Here is a 12,995-nt window from a genome sequence, read left to right on the forward strand (position 1 = left end):
CAGGCATGGAGAAATATGACATGCACAAATAAATACATAGAGGCAGAAAACACATAGAAAGGAGCACAGTTTGACTACATTTCAGAATCAATAAATGAGAGGTAAATGAAAGAAGACTAGAAAGGTAATGTCAGGATAGTGAAAGGCTCTAAATGCCAAGTTAAGGAGTTCATATTTTGTCATAGCTCACATGCTGACAAAATCATAAGTCCTTGATGTATTGACAGTTTATCCTGGAGGCAATGAAGAATTACTAATGGTTTCTGATCAGTCCACTGCCAGCCAGACCTATGTATTAGCTTTTGTTTTACTTTTTGGTGAGGCAACTAGGGTTAAGTGACTTGCCCAGGGTCACACAGCTAGTGAGTGTCAAGTGTCTGAAGCCAAATTTGAACTCAGCTCCTCCTGACTCCAAGACCAGAGCTCTACCCACTACGCCACCTAGCTGCCCCAAGACCTATGTATTAGGATGATTATCTTTGTAGCTAGGAGCTGTAGGTGGATTGGAGAAAAAAGAAAATAAAAGTAGGAAGGGGGAGGGTAAAATTAAGTAAGCTATCAAAGTAGGCCAGGCAAAAGGTTATAAGGACATGAACTGGAATGGTAGCAAGGTAAGTAAAGAAAGAAATACAGAGATCCTGTGGAGGTAGAATGGATGGGACTTGTCACCTATTTGGATGTGAAAAATGACATAGAGGGAAGAGTCAAAAGAGGATGATGAGGTTTTGAGGATGAATGACAAGATATCTTCAAAAGAAATAAGGAAAGTGGAAAGAGAGTTAAGATATTTAAGACATGAAGAAATAATGAGTTCAATTTGGCTTATGTTGCATTTGAAGTGTCTACAGAATATTCAGATGGAAATGGCCAGGAAGAAGACAAAAATATAGGCCTGGAGTTGAGAGAAGAGACTGAAATTGGATCTATGCTTAATAATAACTGACATTTATATACCACTTTAATATTCGCAAAGACTTTACATACATGTTTAGTCGTGTCTGACTCTTGGTGACCTCATAGAGTCTAGGGTTAGGGAACCTTTGGCCTCCAGGCCACATGTGGCCTTTTAGGACCTTGGGTGCAGCCTTTTGACTGAGTCCAAGTTTTACAGAACAAATCCTTTTATTAAGGGGATTTGTTCTGTGAAGTTTGGAGTCAAAGAGCTACAATTGAGGACCTAGAGCGCCACATGTGGCCTTGAGGTCGCAGGTTCCCTATCCCTGTAACGTAGATCACTGTGCATGGCGTTTTCTTGGCAAAGATACTGTTTGTCTTTTCCTTCTCCAATAGATTAAGGCAAATAGATATTAGTTAAGTGACAGAGAGCAGAGCATTGGGAAATACCTATGCATACTTAGATGGCATAGAAAAAAAGAACCAGTGAAGGAACTACAAAATAAGGCCTTAGATAAGCAGGAAATAGCAAAATATACTAAATTGACATGACAATCACAGATCTAGAGTCCTAAAGGGCTTTAGAGGACATCTAGTTCAACTCTCTTATTTTACAGATTAGGAAGCTGAGGTGCCTTCTCCAAGGAAGTATCTCCAAGATCACAGAGAGAGTAAGTAGTAAAGCAGATATTTGAAGCCAAGGTCCTCTAGCCCTAAATCTCATTTCATTGCATTATGCTTGCTGCCTCACTTCTACGGTGCCTGGTAATAGGGCAGACTGGAGAAAATAAGGCAGCCTGTTCAATTTGGTAATTAAACTTGCCCAAGAGCTGAACAGTATTGGTAATGGACAGATAACAAGTATTTTGTTATGAGAATTATTTATCCTGGAAACCTTGTCTATATTATTATCAACTCATTTGCTTACTGGTGTATCATGAGGTTTATGAAACTGACACTCTCCTGAGCTACCATTATGGAAAGGGTGTGGAAAAAACAAGTTGAGATAAAAAAAAAACACAAAGAAAAGAAAAAAATAAAAGTACATAATAGTAAAATTTTAGGGTGATTTAAATATTAGTCCAATAAATTATAACATAATAGTGTATAATTATAGCTAAAATTTAAACTACTGAAAAGATGTCTAAGCTATAAGTAATAGCCTACTTAATGGAACAACTGTACCAAAATACCAACTTGATTTTGCTAAGTCTCTTGGAATACTCTGTCATAGAAGCAAAATAAAATACTGAGTGGTAAAAGGACAGTTAAAACAAATGCTAGGTTTGAGGAGACCCTCTGCAAGGAATAGGGACCTTGGGCAAGCCACATCTTTTATCTGGGTCTCACAAGCTATTGGAACAAACCAGTGGTTTTTAACCTGGGGCTCATTCACTTAAAAAGATTTAGGTAACTTTATTTCAACCAGATTGGTGTTTTGTGATCTTATGTGTTTTATTTTATACATTTAAAAACATCATTCTGAGGAGTCCACAGGTTTTTACCACACTGTCAAATGGGTCCATGACATTAAAAAGGTTAAAAATTCCTGTATTTAAAAACAGCAACTGACATTTATCTAATACTTTATAGTTCTGCATTAAATAAAAATAATAGCTAGCTAGCATTTACATAGCAATTAAAGATTTGCAAAGAGCTTTCAAATATCTCATTCTATCCTCACAAGAACCCTGGGGAGCAAGTGCTATTATTATTATTATCATCACCATTTTGCAGATGAGGAAATTGAGGCAGACACCTTGCAGCAAAACACTTTACATATACTATTTCATTAAATCCTCATAATAACAGCTATTAGCAGTTAAGTAGTGAAGTGGATACCTTGCTGGACTAGAAATTAGGAAGAACTGATTTTAATCCACCTTAGCTGTGTGCCCCTGGGCAAGTCACTTAACTTCTGTTTGTGTCAGTTTCCTCACCAGTTAAATAGGGATATTGCCAGCATTACCTCCCACGTTCTTTGGAGAACAAAATTATATAACCTGTCTAAAGCGCTTTGCAAACCTTAAGGCTATCATTTTTATCCCCATTCTAAAGATGAGGAAACTGAAGCTCAGACAGATCAAGGGGCTTGCTCAGGGTCACGCAGCTAGATGTAAGAGGCAGGGTCTGAACTCGGTCAAAGTCCAGCGCTGTCCACTCCGCCGAACCGCCTCCACTGATCCCCGAGGTCCCTTCTCCAGCACTGAGTGGGGAAGACAGCTCCACTTCATTCCCGCCTCCTGCCGAGCAGGCTCAGCATGCAGGCCCCTGGGGCCGATGTGGGCACAGGCAGGCAGGTGCCCCCGACCCCAGGTGGTACCTGCGCGGGAGACTCATGAGCCTCGAGGCTTCCGTTGGGCCGGGGCCACATCCAACGACAACGGTCCTTCCTCAGCTCCAGCTGCCCGCGACGAAAAGGCCCCCACGCTGCGGACTCAGGAAACGACGAGGAAATCGGCCCGCGGGTCACCTAACGCCCACATGCCCCGACGCTCCCTTCCCAGCCTGGCACATCCACGGGGCGGGCCCCCAACCTTGCCTTCGGCGACCGGTGGCTCCGCCCGGGCCCGAGAAAGAGGCACAAGTCCCGGGCTCCACGCCTCAAAAAGAGCCCAACGCTCAGCCAGCCGACCCAACGCCCGGAACCCACACCCAGGGTCCCACACCGGAAGTGATTGGAGGGACGCAGGGGACGCTGGGACTCTTAGTTTCCCTCTCCGCCTCCTCCTATTCTTGAGACTGAAATTTCAAGTCTCGGACCTGTCCGAAAGACCCATGTCTATCTCGGTCTTTGACGTGTTCGTCAACCAATGAAAAGTGAGAAAATGCTAAACCCCGCCTACTAGGCTGGGGCCAAGTGGACCAATTGTGATTGGAGAGTGGGCAGGACCCTGACGGTCTGAGAAAGAGAATGGAATGAACGAGAGGAAAAAAGACGCTAACGGAAGAAAAACAAAAGGAGTTGGCAGAAGCAAAACAATTTCATTCTGCAGCCTCGGCTCGGAGGGAAGGGACGCGCCTTTGATGACGTGTTCCTATTCGGATTATAGTTTGTGCTATATACCCCTGACGGGACCGCAGTGAGAGGTCCGAATAAAAGAAACTCGAGGTAAGTTGAGGGGATCCCAGTTTCACCTGCAGGGAAAGGTGAAGCACTTAGGAGAGCAGGTAGAAAGAGAAGGGATGGAAAGGTGTGAAGAAAGAGCAAGCGACCTTCCGATCCCCCAAACGTAAAAAAAGAATGAACAGCTTGGGAAGGAGGTTGGCGTCTAGTTGCCATGGTAACGGCTGGCTTAGTGGCTCACGTGGCAATGAGTTGAAGTAAGCCGGGAAGAGGGTATAATTTTATCCCCTCACTTCCTTCCCAACACTCCTCCTCAACTGTAGACTTAAAAATAATCGATTAGTCTATGATAATTTTGCTTTGTCAAACCTCAGATCTAGCCTAGCTCTGCAACTAGAACTCCGTAGGGCTGTGCCTAAGTCACTGTCATTCATTCAGTAACATTTCTTATTGCTTGCGTGGATCTGTGCTAATTACTGGACCAAGGCCAGGCGGCCCAGCTGCCAGCACGTTAGCTCTCTCAATGCCTAGTTTGCTTTTCTGTTAAATAATAAATTAGCTTGGAGAATGTCTCACAGGGTTGTTTTAAGAGTGAAATTACATATATTAAAATGCCATAAGAAAGTAAAGAGTGGTATGTAAATGTAAACATTCATTAAATTATTGTTTTTATTGTTACTGCTTTGGTAGGAAGAGTTTCCATACCAGGAGTTCCTTACACCAATGATATCACAAATTATATAGTGTCCCCAAAGTCATTGCAGTTTAAAGCTTAAATATCGTTTTAATAACTAAAGCAACTTAAAATTGCACTAAGACTTTTGGAACACTCAATATAGAGAGAGATAGAGATATTTTTATTTCTACAACTCAAGATAAGACTGTTGTAAACAATTTTTTATTAGTTTGCATACTATATTACAATAATCTTTTTTAGTCTGAAGGCAGGGACCTGAACCGGGTGATCTCTCTAGCACCTTTCCATTGTTACAATTCTCTGAAAAATGGTGATTTAGCAGATCTAGAAGTATTGCCTTCTGAGATATCCCTACAACGAGAAATGTCTCAGATTCTTAAAATATTAGCAAACATGACAGAACCCCAGTTTCATAGACTCATAGAATGTTAGAGCTAAAAGATCATCTGATCTTGGAGATTATCTGGCCCAATTCTCTCATTTTACAGGTAAGCAGCTAAGTCCCAGAGAAGTGAATTGACTTTTTTCCTGTAGTGTCTGATAATAAAAAAAAAAGAGCCCCAGTTCTTTACTACGTCCAACTAGTATATATGAATTCAGTTCTATACATTTTTGTGTGCCCAACATTGTGTTAGCCTTTGTGCTCTGATACTACATGTTATTTATTGACTAGAGGGTTTTAAAGAAATTCAAGGGTGAGCCAGCCATGCTAGAACACATCTCAACTTCTGAGGACACTAAGGTTGATGGATCTCTAGAGCTCAAAAGGAATTCTGAGCTGTAGTGGGCTAAGCCTATCAGATGTCCTCACTAAATTTGGCATCAATATAGTGAGCCAAGGAAATCAAGTTGCCTAAGGAGGAATAAATTGGCCCAGGTTAGAAACAGAGCAAGTCTGAGTTCTGGTGCTAATCAGTAGTGAGATTGGATTGTAACCCCTGTCCTTCCAGCCTGAGGCAAGAAAAAGGTATAAAAGAAAGGAAATTCAAGGAAATCATGCCATGATTGGCCAAAATAATGTAATCTATTACTATAAACAGTCATTATGCCAGAGGACAGTGTGATGTTATCCCCCCAACCCATTTGCCCTCATCTTTGTAAGACTGAGGTCTTATATAGTCAGCTGCCTGTTGGACTTCTCTACTTAGATATCCTGTAAGGGCCTAAAATGGAACTCCTTCTTCCCCACCTCCACTGACAACCAGGCCTCTTCCTAATTTCTCTTTCTCTACTACTATTGTTCCAGTCACCCAGGTTTACTACCTCAGCATCATACTAGACTGTCCACTCTCTCTCACTCCCTTATCACTAATAAATAATCAATTGCCAAGTTTTGTCAATTCTTTCTCTATAAGCTCTTTGACATCCCTGTCCTTCTCTCAACTCTTTCATCTGAACTATTGCAATAATTTAGTCATTGAACTGCCTGCCATACATCTATGTCCATGCCTTTGCTCAAGAAATTTCAGTGGTTCTCTGTTGCCTCTAGGATAAAATATAAACTCTGCTATTTGGCATTTAAAGCCCTTCATAATCTGGTTCCAAACTATCCTTAGTCCCAATTTGGATACTCTGGGTTTTGGCCATCTTGGCCTGCTTGTGGTTCCCAGTGCATAATATTCTACCTCCATGCATTTGCATAGACAGAAGGGGGAGGTGGGGAGGGGTGCTTCAAGGCCACCTGTGGCCCTTCCCTACCCCTGGCATAGACTATCCCCCATTCTTAGAATTCTTTCCTTTCTCTTAGAATCCCAAGCTTCTTTCAAAATACAACTCACGTGCCACTGTCCTCACAAGGTCTTTCATGATTTCCTTCCCTTTTCACCCCCCTTAGTATTCTCCCTCCATCATCTCCTAAATGACTGTTTTCTCTGTTGTGTGTGTATATGTGTGTACTTGATACTTATTGTGATGTTTCCTCATGATAAGTACTTTGAACCTAGCGGTTATTTTTTTCAGGGGGAAGAGGGAAGGTATCTATGTATCCCCAGCACCAAGCCCAGCATTTGGCACTTAGTAGGGAATAAGGGCTAAACCTGTGATTTCCTTGATATAAAGTTCTCCTGGACCTATTTTGACTTCTGGGAGCCAAGATGGTGGAGTAAGCAGTAAGTCACTCTCACCCTCCCTTACTGACCTTGAAAAACCCAGAAAATATTGCCCAGGAAAAATCCTGAAATAATGGAGCCAGCAGAAAGATGAGGTACAGCAATGTTTTAGCTCAAGAGGTTAGGGGGATTAATGGGAAAGATCCCTCTTGCTGTGGCTGAAGGGGGACCAGTACAGGATGGGAGGCATCCCAGCAAGCCAGTGGCAAGCCCCACCTCAGCAAACCAGCAGGTGATCTTGAGCCCCAGGGTGGTGGAACAGGCAAGCGCTAACAGCACCAGGCACACACCAGCCACTACCACCAGCTTCAGCTCAGCACCAGGTAAGCTACCAGAAACCTACAGCCTCCCGCTGCCAACACCTAAGGCCCCAGCACACAAAATCAGTAACCAGGCACATAGCCCCCAGCACAAGAAGCCTGGGTCAGTGCCCCCTGTGCCCCAGAAGCAGAGATCAACTTTAAAAGCCAGAAAAAAGGTAAACAACATGAGCAAGAAGCAACAAAGAAAAACAGTGACCATAGAAAAGCATCTTGGTGATAGGGAAGATCAAAGCACAAATTCAGGAGAGGACAACATTGTCAATATACACACATCTGAAACCTCAAAGGGGAGTATGAACTGGTCTGAAGCTCCAAAAACCTTCTTGGAAGAGCTCAAGAAGGATTTTAGAAGTCAAATAAGAGAAGTAGAAGAAAAATTGAACAATTCCTTTAAAAATACAATTGACAAAGTGGAAGAAAGTACACTGAAGAAAACAACTCCTTAAAAATAGAATTGGCCAAATGGAAAAGGAGGTACAAAAGCTAACTGAAGAAAACAATTTGTTAAAAATTAGAATTGGGCAAGTGGAAACTAATGATTCTATGAGACATCAAGAATCAGTCAAACAAAATCAAAAGAATGAAAAATTAGAAGAAAAACGTTCTCCTGGATGAGGAACCTCCCTCTAGCATTGGAGGCCAGCACCTTCTAGGTCTTAGACAGTTGCCTAGAGCAGTGATATCTAACTCAAATAGGAAGGAAGGCCACTAAATCTCCCCAAGGATCCCTGCAGGTAGCGTATTGACTTAGAAAAACACTTGTTAACATTGTTGTTACTGTTGTTCTGGCATTTTGTAACCCCATTTTGGGATTTTCTTGGCAAAGACACTGGAATGGTTTGCCATTTCCTTCTCCAGCTCATTGTACAGATGAGGACACTGAGGCAAACAGGGTTAAATGAACTGTCCAGGGTCACACAGCTAGTACAGTTATCCCTTCCACATCGAGGGGTTAAGGGTGTGGCACCTCTGGTGATCTGGTAAATCCAAGTAAAAGTTGGTCCTCCCTTTGTACCAGAGAAGAAGTCTAAATTATTATGGCATTAAAAGATAAAATATGTTGATATAATACAATGCTATACATGTATTTTGCGCATTTCTGAGTTACTAAACTTTTTTGTGTCATCTGCTGGCCTTCACATATCGCCTACTCCCCAAGAATTCCTATTTAATTTCTTATGTCAATCTGCAATATATGGAAACTGTGATGGGGAAAGCTATGATGTTGAAGGGATAATGTTAAGTGTCTGAAGACAGATTTGAATTCATGAAGATGAGTCTTCCTGACTCTAAGTCCAGTGCTCTATCTACAGTGTCACCTAGCTGCCCCCATTTTACTTATTTTATTTGTTTCCTGATTACATTTTAATCTGCCTCGGCCCGCTTGGAAGTGTGAGTCAAAAGCGGTTTGCAGTCCCATGTTTGACATTCTAGTCTACAGCCCAGAGCGATTAAGGGATTTACCTGGGTCACTTAGCTCGTACGTATCAGAGGCAGGATTGCACCCCAGATCTATGTGCCTTTCTGGCCAATTCCCTTTACGCTATGCCATCTGTTTCTCAGAATCTATCCACAGGTGTTTAATAAATTTAAGTGGATTAAGTCTTTCCTAGATCTTTTGTGGAAGATGGAAGATCCTGTGTTGTACAGTAGAAAGATGTCTGGTCTTGAAATTGGGGAAATAGCGCAACCATGCTATTAACATTCTATATGATCACAAGAGATTGAAACAGTCTAGTGCAGTGGATAGAGGGCCACATTTGGAGTCTAGTAGGAAGACCAGGGTTCAGCCCTGCCTCACATGTGTCAGACTGACTGACTGATCTGGGGCAATTCATTTAATTTCTCAATGCCCTAAGGCAATTCTCACAGTTGCTAATTTACATTGGTAGAGAGAGTGTCTACTCTGGGAGTTCAACATGCTGATGAAATCACAGGTTTGGACCAAACACCACCTTCTATTTTATAGAAATAACTTTACCTGTGTGGAATTTGGTTTCCTCATCTTTAAGAGGAAGAGATTAGATGACATTTCTTTTTTTTTTTTTGTAAGGCAATGGGGATTAAGTGACTTTCCCAGGTCACACAGCTAGTAAGTATCAAGTGTCTGAGGTTGGATTTGAACTCAGGTCCTCCTGACTCCAAGGCTGGAGCTTTATCCACTGCACCACCTAGCTGCCCCTAGATGACATTTCTAAGGATTTCTAAATTTTATAATTAAGTTATCCAAACTCTGACCTTAATGTACGTACTCTGTTATAGTTTTCTTGCCTTGCCTCCTCTTTTTTTTTTTTTTAGGATTATCCTCAAGTGATTTCATGTGGAAGGGGTATATGCATGGCACTTGTTTCCTATGGCATCAAATGATAAACAAGATCATCTCACTGGCCACAATCAATTGCCTTGCCTGTATGATACATCAATATGGGGATCTATCTTGGCTTCAGTGAAAGAACAGCTCCCATCTTTTGACTCAGATTCTTCCTTGGTAAGAAGTTGCTCAATGTGGATTCTATAGGTCAGAGAACTTTTTTCCTATGATGAACAGAACATTGACTTAAGCGACCATTTCTCCATATTTCTGTATGCAAGTCCTATTTTTAATTTTTATAAATTTTCACAAATTGTAAATTAGATGATATTCATGTTTTCAACTTGGCATAAATAAATCTTTTCTTAATTTGATTTTCTTTTATTTCCCACCCCCCCTTTTTTTTTTCCATATCCTTCATTGTCATTCTCTCAGTTCATTTACTGTTGCTTGGTTTTCCTAAGTGATGTTTCAATGCCTCCAACCATCCTATTGAGAATGCATGTTACAAGTCGCGCTGTTAAGCTGAAGAAGAGGATGGCCCTCGGTAGCACCTACTGGCAAAGCTCCACTGGGGTGAACTCTATACAAAGAAACATTCTGAGTGGTAGCACTGTTTTCTGTCCCAATGAATGACCCATAGTACTTTGCTGATCAAGTTACAACAAATTCTCTGAGGCAAGGAATAACAAGATAGCAATTGTTTTCTTCAACTCCATATTCTCTATAAAGCTTCTCTCTGTAAAAAAAAAAAGTTCTTGTTTATTTTCATATGTAGGCTATTTGCAAAGATAGGAACCTGTCCTTCTTGGGCCTCTATTTCCTATCAATAAGTTAAAGGTGTTGGGACAGACGAATGCTAATCTAACATTCTTTATTTGTTGGTCACGCTTCTTTGATTGCTAACCAACTCCAGACAGCTGAGGTGTTACTGAGTTCCTAAAACTATATTTGTTCTCCTAGCAAATAGTCATTATCCTTCATATGCTATCATACCTCAATTTAGGTATTACTTGAATTAGTAAGTGCTTGACGTAGAAGTGCTGTGTATCAGCAGCAGCTTTTGAACACAGATTGAAACTGTTTTCATGACAAGCTACTTCCTTTTTGGTTTTTGTAAATTGAGACTATCATTTCTAACCAGTTATCCATTACAGGAAAATGACACCGTAAGGGGGTCATTGTGACAGGGAAGCAGTGAGGCAGAGTGGAAAGGGGGCTCGAGTTGGAGTCAGGAGACTTGGGTTTGAATCCCGGCTTTGACTTTAGGTATCTGCTGTCTGCATCATTAGAACCCAAGGGCCTTAAATACAGGGACTGTTGATTTTGTCTTTGCATCCCCAGTGCCTGGCACATTGTAGGTACTTAATAAATGCTTGTTGATTGATTAACCCTGTGACCATGGGGAAATCATTTAACCTCTCAGAGCCTCAGATTTCTCTTCTGTGAAATGGACATAATAAAACTTGTACTACCTGGATCACATGGTTATCATGAGGAAACCACTTTGCAGACTTTAAAGATCTTCGAAGAAGTGGGCTATGATTGTGTAACCCAAGCCCAGCATTGGATTCACACAGGCCTGAGTTTGTCTTGGGAGCTTTTCAGTAATTCCCCTGCATCATTTTAGTACATGCCTCCACCCAGGATTTCTCTTGGGAACATTAGAGTTTAGCTAAATTTACACCCACTCTAATTTCCCTTAGAAATATCAGAATTTGGCTGTTTTTTCTGCAGGAGCTCTTAGCTTCCGTGAGGGCCATCAAGGTAACAAAACATCAAATATAGGGTAGGTTTTAATTAACCAGTATAAAATGAAAAGGACTTTGCTCAAAGCTCATAAACACTCAAAATAACTCTCCATCCTTCTCAGGGTTGCTAATAAGTCAAGCAATCTCTCCATGCGATCCCTCATTTCTTCAGAGGCCTATTACAATACAATTTTCTCTTCTTTTCCAACTGGAAAGAAGAAGAACTTATAATTGCTGGAAAAATCAAACAGCTCTCCCCTCTGTTGGTCCCACCTTTTCTTGGGACGGATACAATCCATGTGATTCACAGTACCAGTAAAGGAACAGGACCAGCTTCTTCCTTAATCTTTTCCTTAATCTTCCTTAATCTTTCACATCTCCATCTGGCAGCAGCTCCTTCACCCCTTCATGTCTCTGATATCAGTGTTACCTACACAGACACAGTTTCCTGTTTGGGCTTCATGGATACGTGGTCCTCCCTCTGGGGGTGCAGGTGGCTTAGGGTCTCCATGTCTGTGTGTGACTCATCTCCCCCAGGGAGAATCCTCCATACTTCTAATATCCTCTCCTTCAGGAAGACCTTTCTGCTGTCTATGCTACCCCCATTGGGTGCAGCATTGGTTCAACAGGAGGAACACTGAATCAGGAGTCAGAGAATCTGGGTTTCAATCTCACTTCTATTTGTTAATTTTTTTTTTTACTTTGGAAAAGCTTCTTGGCCTCAGTTGCCTCACCTGTAAAATGAGGAGACTGCTGGGTAAATGCTAAAGTCCCTTCCTCATTTAAAGCTTTGGTCGTAGGAAGGAGGAAGGGCTTACCTAGACCTTCTAGAGGCATGCCCAGACACAACCACTACAATTATTATTAGGCCTGATTATTGACTAATTAAAAGTTTACATATAGAACTTTACAAAGCTTTCAAAGCACTTTGCTTCATGACAACCCTGTATGGTAGGTAGTATGAGGGTTATTATACACATTTTACATCTTGGGATATTGAGGCTTTGGGAAGTGATTTGCTTGTGGACACATAGCCAGTGACAGTTGGAGCTTAGATTCAAACACACGTCTCCTGACCGGTGACCTTTTGTACCACCACACTGCCCCCTCCATTGTTGGCATAGGTTTTCCTAGACTTAACATACATCCATACAAATGAAGAGTCAGTCATGTCAGGGGTGTGTTGCTATAGAATTGTTTCTGTGGGGAAATATGTGATCATTTCCAGATAACCTATTTGTAAATTGGGCACTTCCTTTATGCTTTATGGCAGGCATGAAGTCGTGAGCCATGATAGGTACTGAGCAATCATTGTGATTCCAAAAGTGCAAGATGTGGCTAGTCCTCAGCACAGGAGCACATGGTCCTTGACTAAAATTTCCGGCTGACCTATATTAGACTGACTTGTCCATTGTTTTATCACAGAAGCCATCTGCTTCTTGTTAATGTGTTATATTATCACTGAAAATTTTCTTTTTGGAAACCCTGTTGTAGACAAGATTCAAAAATTAGTAGCATAGTCACTATTCACTATCAGGAATATTTTACTTTGGCTCTAAATCAGGTTTTCATCTTAGATATGTTCCAATGTGTACTACAGTGGTCTGCACACAGTAGGTACTTAACGATATATATTTTGTATACGAATGAATGGACCAGTGGTTTGTTTGCTTTTTTATTTTGGTGATATGGAAGATAGAGCTGGAGATGTGTGATGGCCACCAGATGGCTCTGTTTCCATTTCTCCAGGAAGTAGCTGAGTTAAAAAACCAAAAACTACAGGAGATGTGCTTGTGATAATCCTAACCCTGACCTTCGTCATCCTCATCACAATTTTAATACAG

At 41.4% G+C, this 12,995-nt stretch overlaps 2 protein-coding genes across 4 annotated transcripts in view; one reads left to right on the forward strand and one right to left on the reverse strand.

The window, feature by feature from the left end:
- The window catches only part of ANKS3 (ankyrin repeat and sterile alpha motif domain containing 3), a 45,211-nt gene extending 41,620 nt beyond the window's left edge, over positions 1 to 3,591 (reverse strand). For 2 of the 3 annotated variants that reach the window (XM_020978649.2, XM_078152727.1), the window contains exon 1: positions 2,737 to 3,591. The gene's annotated coding sequence lies outside the window, so the exon portion shown is untranslated. The remainder of the gene's footprint in view (positions 1 to 2,736) is intronic. The other variant, XM_020978648.2, reaches the window with a different exon arrangement.
- Positions 3,592 to 3,614: 23 nt separating this feature from the next.
- The window catches only part of DNAAF8 (dynein axonemal assembly factor 8), a 36,022-nt gene continuing 26,641 nt past the window's right edge, over positions 3,615 to 12,995 (forward strand). Inside the window, 2 exon segments of the mRNA XM_078152728.1 lie at positions 3,615 to 4,006; positions 9,388 to 9,577. Coding sequence (XP_078008854.1) covers positions 9,443 to 9,577 — 135 coding nt within the window. The 5' untranslated portion in view covers positions 3,615 to 4,006; positions 9,388 to 9,442.

This window comes from Phascolarctos cinereus, unplaced genomic scaffold, assembly GCF_003287225.1.
Source record: "Phascolarctos cinereus isolate Bilbo 61053 unplaced genomic scaffold, phaCin_HiC Scaffold_4;HRSCAF=312, whole genome shotgun sequence".
NCBI classification, from domain to species: domain Eukaryota; kingdom Metazoa; phylum Chordata; class Mammalia; order Diprotodontia; family Phascolarctidae; genus Phascolarctos; species Phascolarctos cinereus.